This window comes from Erpetoichthys calabaricus, chromosome 5 (assembly GCF_900747795.2).
Source record: "Erpetoichthys calabaricus chromosome 5, fErpCal1.3, whole genome shotgun sequence".
NCBI classification, from domain to species: domain Eukaryota; kingdom Metazoa; phylum Chordata; class Cladistia; order Polypteriformes; family Polypteridae; genus Erpetoichthys; species Erpetoichthys calabaricus.
In genome coordinates, this window is record NC_041398.2 from 81,204,460 (window position 1) to 81,223,912 (window position 19,453).

General features: G+C 41.1%; 1 protein-coding gene across 1 annotated transcript in view; it reads left to right on the top strand.

The window, feature by feature from the left end:
• Positions 1–19,453, top strand: part of mgst2 (microsomal glutathione S-transferase 2) — a 31,938-nt gene that overhangs the window by 3,587 nt on the left and 8,898 nt on the right. Inside the window, exons 2-3 of the mRNA XM_028801706.2 lie at positions 10,330–10,429; positions 17,413–17,483. Of these exons, the coding sequence (XP_028657539.1) occupies positions 10,330–10,429; positions 17,413–17,483 (171 nt within the window). The remainder of the gene's footprint in view (positions 1–10,329; positions 10,430–17,412; positions 17,484–19,453) is intronic.

Genomic DNA, 19,453 nt, shown 5'->3' on the forward strand with positions numbered 1-19,453 from the left:
AGAAAGCATAATAGTGGCTACTGTTTGACTTTTCTGATAGTACATAAGTAAGTGGAAATAACTCTGTCTCGGTCTGTGGGACTTTTTTTATCTTGATAGATTCCTTCAGTACACAGGCTGAGTACATCAACAAATATTGTAACCAGTTAAGGAAATATATTGTACTGTAGGTGAGCAAACAAATTTAGGGTTGCGGTTACAAAGAGAATAAATACATTTTAAAGTGATGATGTATGCAAATTGTTTAAAATTTTTGAAATTTTCTTTTTGATCTGAAATGATGAGAAATTATTGAATATCACTGAGGAAGAAAATCATAATTTCACATTCAAAATTTGAGATGACAGAATATGATAAATTGAGGGCAGAATGCAGGTACTGTATATACAGTGGTGCCTTGTACTTTGAAAAATTGTAACTTTGAATGTTTCAGAGTTTGAACGCTAAATTCAAGAGAAATTTGATCTGGAGTTCAAATGATGCTTCTATGAAGAGCAGTCAAAAAGTTCCTGGAATTGTGATATATCGGGAGAGTGAGAGATCAGATTATGCACACTTTGTGGAGGGGAGCGCAGCACATCTCTGTACAGTTTGTCTGGTGGTTTGTGATTTGTACCTGTAGCTGTTGTACAGTTTCAGGCGGCTGTTGCACCACTGTTGGAAGGTCCATTTGGGCAGGGTAGTTGAACAACAAATTCCTGCTGACTATGCCAGTATAAAATAACACAACAAAGGGAAATTGCTGCAGCTCAATTAGGGCACCCCATTTAATGTCTAGTTGAAAAAATAAAGAAACAGAATCAGAAACAGTTTTATTAGCTTCTGTCAGTGTTCTGACTTCTTTGACCCAAGATGTAGAAAAAAGTGCTTGTTGAGGTGGAGTTTTACCTCCCCAAAACCAAATCCAAGAATGAATGAGGACTTCCAGGTAGCTGGCGGTGCAAGTACAGTGGTGTATGGAAGAGGCAAGGCTTGCGACAGTACCAGAAGTGATGCTAGTTGTTTTCTGGTGCTCTCCCCCCATTCTAAGAATAATGGAAACCATGTTTGTGGCAGTCCTTCATGCTTTCTCTCCTGCTCAGTGTTTCTCCCAACCAGTGCCCATGGGATACTCTCTAGGCTTGCATGTATGACCCTTATACACCGATCAGCCACAACATTAAAACCACAGACAGGTTAAGTAAATAAGACTGATTGTCTTCGTACAATGACAACTGTCAAGGGCTGGGTTATATTAGGTAGCAAATGAACAATCAAGTCTTGAAAGTGATGTGTTGGAAGTAGAAAAATTGGACTTTAGCAAGTGCCAAATTGTGATGGCTAGATGACAGGGTAATAACATCTTTGAAACGTGTGGTATTTCATGTATGCAGTGGTTAGTTCCTACCAAAAGTGGTCCAAGGAAGTACAACCAGGTGCTTGTGTGTTGTTTACCTGGGGAAGGGATGGCAGCAGGATGCATTATGGGAAGAAGGCAAGTCAGCTGAGGCAAAGTTCTGCTGGGATACCTTGGGTCCTGCATTCATATTGATGTTACTTTGACACATTTCACCTATCTAAAGATTGTTGCAGACCACATATACCCTTTCAGGCCACTGGTATTCCCTGATGGCAGTGGCCTCTTTCAGCAGGATAATGCACCCTGCCACACTGCAAAATTGTTCGGGCATAGTTTGAGAAATATGACAAAGAATTTAAGATGTTGACTTGGCCTTTAAATTCCCCAGATCTCAGTTCAATTGAGCATCTGTGGGATCTGCTGGTAAAACAAGTCTGATCCATGGAGACCCCACCTCACAACTTACAAGACTTAAAGGATCTACTGCTAACGTCCTGGTAACAGATACCACATGACACCTTCAGAGGTCTTATGTATATGTGTTGTCACAAAAGCCACAAAGAGCCATAGCAAGGTTTGGGGAAGCCACCCGTAGATTTGGTTTTCTGGCTGCAAATTGTTGTTAAAATGATAGCACTGCTGTGCACAAAACCGAGTCAAAAACAGAACTGAGGGAAAAGGGAAATGGGAAAAGGTGGAGGCTTTTAAAGGGGAAGACAGGAAGTGAGATCAAAGGGGTTGGGCTCATGAAGGTCTTCAGCCATAAGTTCGAGCCCGAATGTGACATCACAGAGGCCGGAGCTGGCAAGGTCTCCTTCCATAGGCTCGGTCCTGGAAGTGATGTCAAGAGGGCCAGGTGGAATCTCCCATGAATGGTCTACAGGAAAGGGAGAAAAAGAGTCCGTGCACTCTGCCACATTCCGGTATGACTTGGAACTGCCCTTACTCAAGCCCTTTAGCTGCCTCCCATGCGCACGTGTGTGACAAGGCCCCCCCCTCAGCCCAGACCCGTCGGGTTGGGTGACCCTGACCGAGAGGTTGTGAACCCGAGAAAGGGCATCAGCGTTGGCGTGAAGAGTGCCCCAATGATGAACAAGCGAAAATTTGTATGGCTGGAGGTCAAGAAACCACTTGGTGACCCGCGGATTCGACTCCTTGTACAGGGCCATCAACTGTAAAGGTGCATGGTCTGTGACAAGGGTGAATTCCCGGCCCAACAGGTAGTACCTCAGCTGATTAATTGCCCATTTAAACGCCAAAGCCTCTCTCTCCACCGCCGCATACCTGGTCTCCCGGTACAACAGTTTCCAGCTCAGGAACATGATAGGGTGTTCCACACCATTGACACTTTGGCTCAGCATGGCCCCCAGGCCTGTTTCCGAAGCGTCCGTCTGGAGGATGAAAGGTAAAGAAAAGTTAGGTGCTTTCAAAATAGGTGTGGACATAAGGTCCTGCTTCAAGTCACTAAATGCAGCACCTGTCATTTCAGTCCATACCACAATGTTTGGGGCCCTCTTCTTTGTCAAATCAGTCAAGGGCGCCGCTCTCTCTGAGAACCGTGGCACAAACCGGCGGTAATACCCCACTAACCAGAGATAGGCTTGGACCTGCTGCTTGGTTCGCAGATGGGGCCATTTCAAAATGGCATCTACTTTGGAGCACTGTGGCTTCACGGTACCCCGACCCACCAGGTAGCCTAAATACTTGGCTTCGCTCAATCCAAAGAAACATTTCTTGGGATTAATCCGAAGCCCGGCCTTACCAAGTGTCTGCAATACCGCTGTTACCTGCTGTAGGTGTTCCATCCATGTGCTGGAATAGATGATCACATCATCCAGGAAGGCAGCACTGTATGAGTTATGAGGCCTGAACACTTTGTCCACCAGAGGCTGGAAGGTTGCCAGAGCCCCGTGTAACCCAAATGGAAGGACACAATACTTCCAGTGTCCACTAGGGGTGCTAAACGCGGTCTTAACCTTCGCAGAGTCCATTAAAGGAACCTGCCAGTACCCCTTTGTCATGTCCAGTGTTGTCAAATATTGAGCCGGTCCAAGCCTCTCGAGGCGGTCGTCCACTCGTGGCATTGGATAAGCATTGAATTGGGAGACTTGATTAAGCTGACGGAAGTCATTGCAAAACCTCCAACTCCCGTCAGGCGTAGTGACCAGTACAGTGGGACTGGACCAGGGACTATGACTTTCCTCGATCGGGATCCCTGTCCTTCCACGGTTTCAGCAGGTTTACATGATAAACCCGCTCTCTCTGCTGACAATTGGGTTGACTCACCAAATAGTCGACGAGTCCTTTCCTCTCCTTAACTTCGTAGGGACCTTGCCAATGGGCAAGCAACTTAGAGTGGGAGGTAGGTACTAGGACCATGACCCGATCTCCCGGGCGGAACTCCCGGAGAGACGTGCCATGGTTGTAATATCGGACCTGTGCTGCTTGAGCCTCTTCCATGTGACTTTTAAGGAGGGGCCGAATTTTACCAAATCTATCGCGTAACTGCACGATATATTCCAATATATTTGTAGAGGGAAGAGCCTCTTCTTCCCATCCTTCTTTTAAGATATCTAATATGCCCAGGGGTTTTCGCCCATACAATAATTCAAAAGGGGAGAACCCCTTGGAGGCTTATGGGACTTCCCGATAGGCTAAAAGGATGAGGGGGAGGAGCTGATCCCAGTTCCTTCCATCGTCGTTGACCACCTTACGAAGCATTTGTTTGAGAGTTTGACTGAACCTCTCTACCAAACCGTCGGTTTGAGGATGATATACCGTGATCTTTAAATGCTTTATTTTAAGTAACTTGGCAGTCTCCTTGAACGTCTCCGAGGTAAAAGGCATCCCTTGATCTGTCAGGATTTCTTTAGGGATGCCAACGTGCGCAAAGACCCCTACTAATTCCTGTGCGATGGCTTTAGAAGTGGCTGAGCGCAACGGAACAGTTTCGGGGTATTTGGTAGCATAATCCACGAAGACTAAAATATACTTGTGTTCTCGGGCTGAGGGGTCCTACTAAATCGACCCCAATTCTGTGAAAGGGAACATCAATTAGGGGAATAGGAAGGAGAGGAACATGGTCCTTTCTAGGAATCTGTTGTAATTGACACTCCGGGCAGGAAGTGCAAAAGCGATGAATCTCCTCATTGATTTCCGGCCAATAAAAGAGGAGCTTGATCTGCTCCAGGGTTTTCTCGGTGCCCAAATGGCCACCTAGGAGGTGGGCGTGTGCAAACTCACAGACCTGCCGCCAGAAGGTCCGCGGGATTAGCAGTAGCCGTCTCTCCTGCCCATCATGCTCAGCTACGTGATAGAGAAGGTAATTTTCCAACACAAAGTGAGGACCCTGTGGCATCGACTGGTGAGTGCGCTGGCCGTTGACCAGGACCACTGCATTTTTGGCAGACTTAAGGGAGTCATCATTCCACTGTTCCCTTTTAAAAGAAGATGGCGTTTCTCTAAATTGAAAGTGCAAAAGGCTGAGAGGGTCCAGGCCGACCTCAAGGGGCGTGGTTTCCTCCCGTTCTGTCTCGGCGCTTGTGGATGACGTATCGGGACGTGACGGTCTGGGAGTTGCCACGTCACTCAGGGAGGCCGCTTCCGCTCTCTGTGCCGGCTGATTACATGGCATGGAGGCAGCTTGAGACAGCTCATCCCCGTCTATAACTAGGCCTAAGTTAAACCCAGGAGTGGTATGTGTCTCACCGCTTTTTAATTTCAGACCAGTCCCGCCCCAGTATCACCGGGTGTGGTGGATTTGGGAGGACCGCCATGGTTAATTTTTTTACCAATCCTCCGCAACTGATGATACAGATAGCGGACCTGTACCAGCGGATTTTTCCGTGGACACAGGTTATACTGGTCTTAATTTTCAACCACTGTCGCGGCAGCACAAACCGGCGGGTAACAATGGTAGTGTTACTGCCGGAATCGAATAAAGCTGTGGTCTTATACCCGTTTATGATCACCACACCTCTGTATAGGACTGCCAACGGGTTAGTCAGAGCACACCAACCCCTCCTCCCCCTCCACCTGCATCCCTCCTCGCTTCCAAATGGTTTGCGCACCGGCGACTCCGGGGATGCCGGCACAAGCTCCGGGTTGTTTGGTGGGGGGGGGGGGGGAGCTAGGTTTTGGGATGTAGTCTGGCTAAGTTCGACAAAGGTACGGTTCTGCTCCCTCAGATTGTGAGGCCGTCCTTTGTGTCTCCAGAAGCTCTATGAGCTCTGCCACGTTCTTAAACTGCTTACCCCAGACCGGCTGGGTGAAGCCATGGGGAAGCACTTCCAGAAGCAGATAGCAGGCTACTTGCTCTATTATTTAGTAGGGCATGTTCTCAGATGGCCATAACCACTGCCCTACCATTGACCCAGAAGGACCAGGCTTGTCTGTGGGTCGGCCGCTCTGGGTACAACCTTCAGTTTTTTATTTTTCTCACCTGCCAGTCTGGGGCACCCCTAGGTGGTAATTGGGGCTCTGGTTTCACAGGGAGGTGGGTACCCTCCTCCGAGAGAGCATAATAAGCCCCTTTTGCCACCACACACAAAGCCAACACCCCCGGAGCAGCCCAACTCTGTGAGCCCCTGCCACACACTCCCTGGCCTCTCTAGGTTGCCTAGTTAAGCGTGCCGGGAGCAGAGCCCGTACCGGGTCTCACCATAACCACGGGACACCGTCCCCGCCTGAAAACTCGGCCCCGGTACGCTCCCACCTGGGTACATTGTAGGTCCTGTCCCCTTCTCTTCCGGGACTTCTTCATCCTGCCGACTACACCACTGTCACAAAAACCACAAAGAGCCATAGCAAGGTTTGGGGCAGCCACCCATATGTTTGGTTTCCTGGCTGCAAATTGTTGTTTAAATGATAGCACTGCTGTGGACAAAACCAAGTCCAAAACAGAAATGAGGGAATAGGGAAAAGGTGGAGGCTTTTAAAGGGGAAAACAGGAAGTGAGATCAAAGGGGTCGGGCTCATGAAGGTCTGCAGCCATAGGTTTGAGCCCAGACGTGACATCACAGGGGCCGGAGTCAGCAAAGTCTCCTTCCATAGGCTCGGTCCCGGAAGTGACGTCAAGAGGGCCAGGTGGAATCTCCCGTGAATGGTCTGCAGGAAAGGGAGAAAAAGAGTCAGTGCACTCTGTCTCATCCCGGTATGACTTGGAACTGCCTTTACTCAAGCCCTTTAGCTGCCTCCCATGCGCATGTGTGTGACAGTGTATATATATATATATATATATATATATATATATATATATATTATATATATATATATATATAATGTGTATGTGTATATATATGTGTAAAAAATACATACAGTATATATAAAAAATACACAAACATATGCATACATACACACAATGTTTTTTAAGTTATACTTCTTTCAGTATTTCTTAGTTTGACTTACTGTTCAATAACCTTATGATTTATGGTTAGAAGCTGTCTCTGAATATACTGGTGCCAGTGCTAATGGCCCTATACCATTTGCTAGATGGGAGGATTGAGAAAAGTGCCAGATGGCTGAGGTCAATAATAACACTGTTCGCCTTTCTAAGGCAGTGAGTGTTGTGTATGACCTGAACTTCAGTGCAAGTTAGTGAAACATCACCAGACTCCATGTGCATGTAGGAAGTAGCTGTCACTAGTTGCTTGTGCTCGCAGGACAGCAATCCTTTATTGATAAGTCCAGGTTGGCGTGGGCGGAAACCCTCACAGGATGTTTCTGCTTTATAAAGTCTTCACATGTCCTTGAACACAAGCAGAAGAGAACCAATGCATCAGCACCTTTCTCTTCCCTGTAGTTTAAGTTGTAGCAGGTAAGTTAAATGATGTTACTAACTGTAAAGTTATAAAACTTTATAAGGAAAACAAAGGGTTGTCTAGATATGCACTTATCCTGTGGCATGTAAGCAGATGTCCACAGAGCAAATAAACATTTAGGGCACTATATAAATAAAATGTATTATTATTATTTATTTACTTTGTTTAATTAATACTAAACCACTGTCATAACTGCATTATCTTCAGATTATAATGATTCACTATTTTACTGTCACCATAATTTACTAGGGTGACCAGACTTCCTGATTTCATGCTATGTTTCCCGATAAATAACTGAAGATATCAAAATGTCATTGTTTTTAATGGGCTTGTAATTTTTTAACAGCTAATAAAATTCTTTTCCACTGAAGCAAACATTGTCACGACATGAACAGCATGTACACACTCCCACTTTCCCATAACCCGCTGATGCATAATTATATGCATATACAGTAATAGCACGGTCAAAACTGTAAAGGGAAAGCTTGATTAAGAGCTTGTGTTAAATTTGCACAGCACTGCAGCAAGGGCCAAGCTGCAGACAAAAAACAAGATTACATTTATTTCCACATCAAGCACTGTGCTCAATCATACAGATTCCTTTGTGAAAGCATTTTTTTTCCTGTGCCCTGATCCCTCTCTGATGATGAGTTAAAACAGGCATTAAAAAAAATGAAGATGGGCTTTATGCTTGGCCATACATGTTGCATAAGTGTTTTGGTTTAGGACTTTGAAACATTCACCTGATATCCGTAATGTTCAGTCACTGTAAGTTTGCCTTTTACTTCTTTTGTTCCTTAACATTTGTCATAACTGAATAGTTTTGTTAGTTCCATTAAATGAAAATTACAAAGGCCAGGCATGCTCAAGCAAAAACAGAATTACAAACGTTTTCTTATGTTAATTGGCAATTGCAAATTGTCACTGTGTGTGAATATGGTGTGTCTGTGTGAGTGAGAGTGGTGTTTGTGATGGTCTAGTGTCCTGTCCATGCTGGTTTTCAGCCTTTTGACCAATCCTTGTGATAGTCTGTGATATCTGCAACCCTGAAATGGATTGAGGAGGTCCTAGAGCATGGGTGGGCAAACTAGGGTCCGCGGGCCAAATCTGGCCCATTGTTTTTTTTTAATCCGGCCCGCCGAAGATTGGTACAAAATTGCCCAAATCAAATCATATCATAATTATGACTGCATTCATTTGACCTTGTCCTGTAATGCCTGGCGTTCCACCAGGTGGCGCATTAGGCGCAGTGATACATTGACTTGATTTTGCAGAGCCCGGGTTACTCTCTGTTATTACTCTGCTACTGCTGTGAACCCATCTGCAACAATGAGTGGGCCAAAGAAAAGAAAAGTCGACAGTGTGTGCCGAGTGTTTAATAAGGAATGGACAACTAAATACCTTTTCACTGAAGTCCTGTCAAAGGCTGTGTGTCTTATTTGCCAAGAAACCGTTGCGGTTTTAAAGGAATACAACATCAGCCGTCACTTTTCCACCAAGCATGCTAATTACGCTAATAACCAGTCAACGCAAGAACGGACGGCTACCGCTCAGAGGTTGGCAGCTAGTTTGCAGGCACAGCAAAACACCTTTATCCAACAAACTGCCATCCAAGAATCAAGCACGAAGGCAAGTGATGTACTGGCATTCAAATTAGTAAAGACCAGCAAGCCTTTCTCTGAAGGGGAGTTTCTCAGAGAGTGCATGGTAGAGACAGCAGGTTTCTTGTGTCCTGAGAGCAAGAACAAATTTGAAAAAATTAGCTTATCACGCAGGACAGTGACTCGCCATGTTGAGCTAATTGACGAAGACTTAGCTAGCAAGTTAAACAAAAAAGTGGAGTCATTTACATTATGTTCCTTGGCACTGGACGAAATTAATGACATAAAGGACACTGCTCAGCTTTTAATTTTTATCAGAGGGATTAATGACAATTTTGAGATAACGGAGGAGTTTTTGGCCATGGAATCCCTAAAGGGGAAAACGCGGGGAGAGGACTTGTATGACAGCGTGTCGGGGGTCATAAATAGGCACAAGCTACCTTGGGGTACACTCGCCAACGTTACAACAGATGGATCGCCAGATCTGACTGGAAAAAACGTTGGGTTGCTCAAAAGAATCCCGGAGAGGGTGAAGGAGGACAACCCTGAGCAGGAGGTAATTTTCTTACGCTGCCTAATCCACCAGGAAGCACTGTGTAAATCCGTATTGCAGCTTGACTATGTAGTGAAGCCAGTTGTAAAACTTGTTAACTCTCCAATGTGACACCATCTTAAAGGAGAAGTTCAACTCTCTTAAACTGGATGAGTTTTATGCTTCATTAAGCGCAGCCAAATTTCCAAACATCCAGAAGATGGCACAGAGGATGCTGGTGTTGTTTGGCTCTACATATGTGGGTGACCAGATTTTTAGTGTGATGAGCACCAACAAAGCACCCACAGATCCCAGTTGAGCAATGAACACCTCAGATCTGTTCTGAGAATTGCCACAACAAAACTAACACCAGACTTTGATGCACTGGCAAAAAAGGGTGATCAACAACACTGTTCCCACTAAAAGTGAATGTAAATATTAACACTGTAATGCCTTTTTTATGTTTATGTTTGATATGTATGCATCTAGTGCTGGCCCGGCCTGTCTGTCAAATGTTAAAAGTCAATGTGGCCCCTGAGCCAAAAAGTTTGCCCACCCTTGTCCTAGAGCCTACATACTAAGCTGAGTTCATTGAGAACTACCCCTTAATATTACACTATGTATATATTTTCTAAATTGTTAAAAAAGCATAATGCACACTTTCTTCTAGATTATGAATCTTTTGTGGCCTATGCAGTTTTTGTAAAATGCAATGTGAAACAAGTGTTTAATTGCAAAATTTAAAGAAAGCTGGTTACAACCCACCTTACTGCCTTAGAGTACTAATATGAAGACTGTATATTGACTTGCCAAAAGATATTTCTCATTTTATTAGTGTGTAAGGAAAGAGAATTGTTTTTTTATGGCACTGGTATTTTGTTGAATTATATAAGATATCTTGGCTGTTGATATAACTTTTTATATTTAGAAACTTTTACCATAAGTTTTTAAATTCTAGTTTTTCATGTTTCATATGGATTTCAGTGGAATACCAGACACTTTATCAACTGATTTGCATTTTATTTAATTTCCCTCTAGGTTATCTAACTAGGCAGGTGGGCAAGAGCAGGTCAATACATGGTATTACTCCCCCTGCTGTTAATGGGGCTCCAGAATTTGAGAGGACTTTTCGAGCACAGTAAGTTTTAATGTCATTTTATTGGGTGTGTGTGTGTTTTTTTTGTTTTGTTTTTTTTTGTGTGTGCCTGAAGGAAAAAATGCTACAAAAAGTAGTGTTTTATAATGTAGCTGTTTAATTGAACATAGTGGTGGAGATGTAATTCTTCAGGTTACTTTTACTACAACAACGAGTAAATGTAAAGTAGTATTGCATAGATAGATAGAACTTTATTTGCCCCAAGAAGGAAATTTAGCCTTTTACAGAAGCCCTTTAAATAAATAGATATATATATGTATAATATGTATATATTGTAAGAAGAATGACCATCAGACATTGCGAAGGTTTGAGGCAGCCACCCGTATAATTTTTCCCAGCTGCAAAACTGTTGCAAAAACATTGACATGTTCACACAATTGAGTCCAAAACAGGACCGCCTTCTTATCCACAAGATGGCAGCTTTAAAGGCCAGTAGGGGAAGTGATGTCATCAGGACCGGAACCGGAAGTAACATCGTTGGCTGCCCCAGAGCTGGGCGGGATTTCTCTAGAATGGTCTGTAAAAGATCGAGAGGGAGAATTAGTGCACCTCACCACCCCCTGGTCCGGCGTTGAATTACATGTACTCAAGCCCTATAGTTGTCTCCTAAACACGCGTGTGTGACAATATATACACACTCAATCACTCACTCACTGGCCACTTTATTAGGTACACCTTGCTAGCACAGGGTTGGACCCCCTTTTGCCTTCTGAAATGCTGTAATTCTTTGTGCCATTGAGTCAACAAGGAAACATTCCTCGGAGATTTTGGTCCATATCGACACAATAGCATCACGCAGTTGCATATTTGTTGCAAATCTCCCATTCCACCACATCCCAAAGGTACTCTATTGGATTGAGATCTGGTGACTGTGGAGGCCATTTGAGTACAGTCCTCACAGGTGGCACAGTGGTAGTGCTGCTGCTTTGCAGTAAGGAGACTGTGGAAGATTGTGGGGTCGCTTCCCGGTTCCTCCCGGTGTGGATAGCGCTTTGAGTACTGAGAAAAGCGCTATATAAATGTAATGAATTATTATTATTATTACAGTGAACTCATTGTCATGTTCAAAAGAACCAGTTTGAGATGATTTGAACTTTGTGATATGGCACATTATCCTGGTGGAAGTAGCCATCAGAAAATGAGTAGACTATGGTCATAAAGGGATCAACACGGTCAGTTACAATACTTGGGTAGGTCATGTCTTTTTAAACAATGCTTAATTGGTACTAAGGGGCCCAAAGTGTGCCAAGAAAATATCCCCCACACCAGTACACCACCAACACTAGCCTCAGTTTTGCACTCAGGCACTCAGTTTTGTTTTCACTGATTTGTTTTCATAGCTTGTTGAGTCGGTGGGCCTCTGTTAAAGTGACATTACTAGTATAGTACACCACAGCGTATGAAATCACACTGGCCATCACAGAGTTGTAGTACATGTGGAATATGTCACTACAAACATTAAAGGAACATAGTCTCCTAGGGGGAAAAAATGCTCTTCTCTTTTTTTTTCTGTAGTTCCTCTGTTTTTGAGACCAGTCCAACCTGTCATTGTGGACGTAAAGTACTTGCAGGAGTGCACCACCTCTACTGTACATGAACTTCTTGAATAGTGACTAGAAATAGAGGCCCTCTGTTGTGTCAAAAATCAATAACCAGTTCCTTGATTTTGCTGATGTTAAGTTGCGGACAATTCTGTCTGCACCAACAAACAAAGTTCTCCATCTGACTCCTATACTGTATCTCATCCCCCTGTTCAATACACCCCATAAGTGCACAATCATCTGAGAATTTCTGCAAGTGAAATGACCGATTTTAAGTCTATCTATAATTAAACTTTATAAATATGCATAATATATAAAAATGCATTTGTAAAATGGATCCGCTGCATTTCATGCTTTTATTTCACTGTTGCTGTAATTTTGGCTCAGCTAAGGTACAGACAAAAAAATACCTGTTTTTTAATGTTACATCAGAATACACAAAATGTGCACAAATATACTGTAAAAAGTCGAAGAAGATTATAGTTAAGATTACAAAATTCAGAATGATAAAGAAAAATGTAGACTGACAAATTAGGGAATGAATATCATACTGTGTGAATATATAAATAATATAAGACTGTTGTTAACCCTAAATGGCCCCAATAAAGAAATACTGACTGGAGAATTGACACCTCATCTGCATAATAAGAGACGGTTTCTGAAAATAGAGGAGTAGGAAAGCACAAGTAATCAGGAGATAGCACAATCTAACTCGGGCAAGGCAGAAAGAAACAGAACTAATTCGCTACAGCAGGCACATTGTTGGTTATGCATATGACAGATCATTTATTATGGTGATTAAAATGTAGAAAAGGTAAGTAACAATCTCTAGTCCGGCTTTGTAATGCAAACATGCTGATTAAGACCTCATACATTAAATTGGCAAAAAACACTTCTAGATAATATCTTCTGATGGGTTTATCCCATAAGCTTTAAGAATACAGTATCTCTTCATACAGCTGTATATAATTGTTTGTTGAAATGAAAAACTATTAACTATATGCACTAAGAGAATGGGAAATTGCATTGACTGCAATACATTTTCATTTATCATTGCTAAGAAAAATACATCATAATAACAAAAAGTGGAAGAGTGGTTAAATTTTGTAGAGTATAGGTAGTATAGAAGAACACTTTGCAGTTATTTGATGCCATTTTATTTCTAAGATCCAGCCTTGTGTCTCTTGCTGCTGAGTTAGCCTTTGCTCCCTTTTAATGTTATTTGCTATTAAATATTTTGAAAAATGTATGGTTGGTTGGATAAAGATAACTAATCCAATGTATAAGAAAGTGCCTTCAATAAGTGAACAGCACACATCACCCAAAAATGTTCTGAATTTGCAGTTTTTGACCTTCCTTTCAATTAAGTAAGTGGCTTGTTCATTTGCACATTTCATGTGTTGCTTTATGGTTTTATTAAGGGATAGTTAGAAGACATTAATAATAATGGCACTTGCATTGTCATAGTGCACTTTCAATTATGGGTTTCTCAAAAACAAGATAAAAGTTTTGGGGTTTTCCAGCAAGGACTCTAAAGCACAATCTAAAGGCATGAAGTTGGGTGAATTGCTGACTGCATATTTCTTCACAATGAGCTATTTGTATATTATATATATTTTTATATATATATATATATATATATATATATATATATATATATATATATATATATATATATATATATATATATATATTTAAAGCTCTTCTCTTCCTATAGTTCATGTATGTAACTCTGCTTTAACTTTCAGTGAAATCCCTACACTGACATCACGGGCATGCTCCCCACCTGAACAATTAAGACCAAAAAAAACTTAACAGTCCAGTCCCAATTCTTGTTAAATATTTTGTATTTTTTAAATATACAGCAAAATTCAATGAAATTAAACTACAATATATTATGTGCATATACAGTGGTGTGAAAAACTATTTGCCCCCTTCCTGATTTCTTATTCTTTTGCATGTTTGTCACACAAAATGTTTCTGATCATCAAACACATTTAACCGTTAGTCAAATATAACACAAGTAAACACAAAATGCAGTTTTTAAATGATGGTGTTTATTATTTAGGGAGAAAAAAAATCCAAACCTACATGGCCCTGTGTGAAAAAGTAATTGCCCCCTTGTTAAAAAATAACCTAACTGTGGTGTATCACACCTGAGTTCAATTTCCGTAGCCACCCCCAGGCCTGATTACTGCCACACCTGTTTCAATCAAGAAATCACTTAAATAGGAGCTGCCTGACACAGAGAAGTAGACCAAAAGCACCTCAAAAGCTAGACATCATGCCAAGATCCAAAGAAATTCAGGAACAAATGAGAACAGAAGTAATTGAGATCTGTCAGTCTGGTAAAGGTTATAAAGCCATTTCTAAAGCTTTGGGACTCCAGCGAACCACAGTGAGAGCCATTATCCACAAATGGCAAAAACATGGAACAATGGTGAACCTTCCCAGGAGTGGCCGGCCGACCAAAATTACCCCAAGAGCGCAGAGACGACTCATCCGAGAGGTCACAAAAGACCCCAGGACAACGTCTAAAGAACTGCAGGCCTCACTTGCCTCAATTAAGGTCAGTGTTCACGACTCCACCATAAGAAAGAGACTGGGCAAAAACGGCCTGCATGGCAGATTTCCAAGACGCAAACCACTGTTAAGCAAAAAGAACATTAGGGCTCGTCTCAATTTTGCTAAGAAACATCTCAATGATTGCCAAGACTTTTGGGAAAATACCTTGTGGACTGATGAGACAAAAGTTGAACTTTTTGGAAGGCAAATGTCCCGTTACATCTGGCGTAAAAGGAACACAGCATTTCAGAAAAAGAACATCATACCAACAGTAAAATATGGTGGTGGTAGTGTGATGGTCTGGGGTTGTTTTGCTGCTTCAGGACCTGGAAGGCGTGCTGTGATAGATGGAACCATGAATTCTACTGTCTACCAAAAAATCCTGAAGGAGAATATCCGGCCATCTGTTCGTCAACTCAAGCTGAAGCGATCTTGGGTGCTGCAACAGGACAATGACCCAAAACACACCAGCAAATCCACCTCTGAATGGCTGAAGAAAAACAAAATGAAGACTTTGGAGTGGCCTAGTCAAAGTCCTGACCTGAATCCAATTGAGATGCTATGGCATGACCTTAAAAAGGCGGTTCATGCTAGAAAACCCTCAAATAAAGCTGAATTACAACAATTTTGCAAAGATGAGTGGGCCAAAATTCCTCCAGAGCGCTGTAAAAGACTCATTGCAAGTTATCGCAAACGCTTGATTGCAGTTATTGCTGCTAAGGGTGGCCCAACCAGTTATTAGGTTCAGGGGGCAATTACTTTTTCACACAGGGCCATGTAGGTTTGGATTTTTTTTCTCCCTAAATAATAAAAACCATCATTTACAAACTGCATTTTGTGTTTACTTGTGTTATATTTGACTAATGGTTAAATGTGTTTGATGATCAGAAACATTTTGTGTGACAAACATGCAAAAGAATAAGAAATCAGGAAGGGGGCAAATAGTTTTTCACACCACTGTATATGTGAAATACAATAAACTAACTTCATTCCTGTCTGTATAGCCTATATAGCACAATTAAATTGTAAGACGTAAATAGACCTTGCACTATAATAGAGTTTCTGTCCTCAAAATAGTAATGTGTTTTAATTCAACAATCATCCGTCTAGACTTTCTAGTCAAACTTTGAACATGATTGCTATTTTTTTGTGGTTCTAGCAAAACTAAGCCTTCAAATTCCCTTCTTCCAAAAACCATATTGTGGTAATTCCACAGTCATCCTTAACACTTTGTTTTTTCTCATCCTTAATTTAATAATCCAGTGTATCCTAAATTAATAATATACATGTAAAATGTAATGATATTGCAATGATACTGTGTAATTTCTTTTTAAATAAATTTTCTTGCTTCTCTTATATTTTGTTACATTTAGCAAAAATGGGCAGCACGGTGGCGCAGTGGTAGCGCTGCTGCCTCGCAGTTAGGAGACCTGGGTTCGCTTCCCGGGTCCTCCCTGCATGGTGTTTGCATGTTCTCCCCATGTCTGCGTGGGTTTCCTCTGGGTGCTCCAGTTTCCTCCCACAGTCCAAAGACATGCAGGTTAGGTGCATTGGCGATCCTAAATTTTCCCTAGTGTGTGTGCCCTGTGGTGAGCTGGCGCCTTGCCCGGGGATTTGTTCCTGCCTTGCTCCCTGTGTTGGCTGGGATTGGCTCCAGCAGACCCCTGTGACCCTGTGTTAGGATATAGCAGGTTGGACAATGACAGACTGACTGACTTAGCAAAAATGTCTCAAAACGTGTTTACCTTTTAAATGCATACCTAACTTAATATACTAAAATTTAAAAAAAATTCATGTAAGCAAGCATGGAGGGTGGGACATGATACATCTGAGGTAGACTCCCTATTAAATACACTGTAGTCAAAAATATAGGACCATTACCATTCCCTGCTAGTCATTACATACTTTGCTAAGGGCACATATCAGACATTTCTCAATGATCTGGATCAGCAGTTGTTTGTTAAATTATTACCAATTTCAACTGAAATCTCAAAACGTCATGTGTTTCTTTTCCCACAGTTTTTTAGATGTGGAGTATTGCCAGTCCATTTTTGAGCTGAATGATTTGTTAGGAAAACTTTTGCTAGATGACCAAGGTGGCTTGTCTTTTTTTTACAGAACATAAATGTGTGCATTAGTGGGTCTTGAAAAGGAATTCACCTTGTCCAGCATTGTCTTCTATCTTGCGCCTGAATTAGCTTAACTTCCACAATACTGTGTTGGATAAAGCAGATTTCTGGTAATTCACAGGGGTGTTGACATCTGCTGATGATTTTGTAATCTGTCTGGATAAATTAAAGTAACAAAATGCAAATAGCTACGTTGCTACTTTTAAATATGCAGTATTAGTCAATTTGAGTACTTCACGGTATATTGATAAAGTATCTATCCATTATTGTACCTGCTTAGTTCAGTTCAAGATGGAAATCAATTGCAGGACAAATTCACACTCATAAATGCAGGACTTTTTTTAAAATTACCAGTTAATTTACTTTGCACATCTTTGAGATGCTGGAGAAAAATTTGAGTATCCAAAAAAAAGACTCATATTGGTTGGAGGCCAGGCCTAGATGTTCAACTTTTTGATTTGAATTGCAGGTGGCTTTGTTTGCTTGAGCAAAGTAACAGGTATTGAATAGTTATTCTATTAGATGAGTAAAGTTCCTTTGGATTTGGGTGTTTTCTTTCATCATTTAGCTTACAGGCCTTTATATTGTACCATCTCACTTTTTAAGTTTAAATCTTCATGAATGACTTTAACCATGTTGATTAAGCAGATGATAATAAATGGCTAAATATGTAGTGATACAGTATATACCTTTTTCCTTTTGAATCATTTTTATAATTGTATTCTTACAGTCAAAATTGTGTGGAGTTCTATCCTATATTCCTTGTGGTGTTTTGGACTGCTGGGTTGCATACAAGTGAAGGTAAGTGACTTCTGTTTATAACTGTAAAACCTGATGAATAAATAAAAGAGATTAAGTGCAATGTCCTGAAATACAGTGTCTTCAGAAGTAGTCACTCCTGAATTGAACCAAGTCCAAAAGTTTTGGGTTACTGTTTTGAATTTATTGGGTGATAGGAGAGCACTTCAGAGACTCCCAAGCATACCAGCTAGAGAATAGTTTTACTAAACCAAATGTAAATTTTGGGATTCATATTAGCAGAACTAACAGTAGTGTTCCTACTTATGTCTTACCTGTGGAGGGGCTGTTGAACTTAGCTACCTGAAAATACTACAATAACACACTATCACTTCTCTCCTCCTTCCTGTCTTCAGTAATATTATTAGTCAAGCTCATACTTCATCTCATGTCCCAGATGGTGACCCTGACAGGAAGAGAGTACAGAGAAGAACAACCCTACTCTGAATTTAATTTTAGGGGTTAGGAACAATATGCAGAATTGTAAACATTGCATGTTAGAGTGTCCTTTTGGTGGTCTCGGAAGCCATTTTTTTCCTTTTTCTGCTGTTTTACTTTAAAGGTACTGATGCCAATGCAGGCATCATCTTGCCTGCCTTCTTCTGTCTTATCAGGGCACAAGCTGTGTCATGTGAGACTTACATGCTGTTATCTATTATATTGGGTGAATAGTACAGGGTTTCTTATAGGCTGTTATGAACTGGTTACAAGCTTCAAGTTTTTGGCTTTTAGGAGGTGCTGTGCAGTCAGCAATGTTTGTTTCTGACTCTTAAAAAATGCATTTTTGTACAGTGGCTAAGGCATTCAATGTAAAAGGTTGCCAGTTCAGTTTCTGCTTGTGATTCACTGCATCGCTTGGAGCAATTTACTTGCCCACCTTGAGCTCTGTAAAAATATCTGTGAACATTTATACATACCATGAACTTGTAGGTTCCCTTGGATGTCAACCAAATGTAAAACATATTAACAGTATATGTTATAGTATTATTATAGTATATTAACAGTAATCTTAAAATGTCAGGAAGTAAAATACCTTCTTTAGATAACCGTGCAACTCTTTGAATCTAGTAATTTGTAGAAACTCTTTTGGTGGTGATTCTAGCTTTGGGCTATCATGCAGGCATTTGTATTTGCATTTTCCATCTATAGTTGGGAATTTATGGTTATTGTTCTTTGCAGATTTACTGAAGCTATATAAGGAATGTTAGCAAACCTCATTTGCCATGCTACTTCACAAAGTTTCATAATTTCACCTTCCTATTCCAAAGGTCAGAAGTGTACAATTGACAGTATGCCAGGGGGTCATTGTCCTTTTAGATTGTAAATCTTCATCCCAGTTATGCTTTACATATTTGCACGAGGGCTATTAAGATGAAAATCATGATGATAATAATAATAATAATTAATAATAATATTCTATTTCTATTACAGCATTCTAAAACCAGAGTGGAGTTTAGTCTGAGGGACCAGAAGCAAACTGAAGTGTCATAGTAACTAGGGGTGAAAGAAGAACTGAGGTTCTTCTTCTTTGTAGAGAGTCTAGTCCATGTGCTACCTTGAATATTATGAAGTGAAGTTTGTTATAAATTTGGGATGGAAGAGATAATGAGCATAACTACTAGAGAAGATGAGTGATATGTGCTTATGGCTTTGAACTCTTAAAATGTTTGCAGTCTGGTTATTGTTTTGGCAAAACTGCCTCTGAGGGTGGCATTATAATATTTGAAGCAATAAATTATGAAAGCACAAACCAAAGGTTCAGGATCATTTAATAATAATAATAATTACATTTTTATAGTGCTTCTGCTGAGAGAGATTTTTTTCTTTATTATGTAAGGGCACAATTGGTTATGGAGTATTTCACAATGGGCACTATCTCAATGACAATGAATATTGTAATTTTGGATATCTGAGCCTTTAGATCAATCAACTTTTTTTTTTGTCATTGTTAAGTTAAAAGGAAATATGAGAAG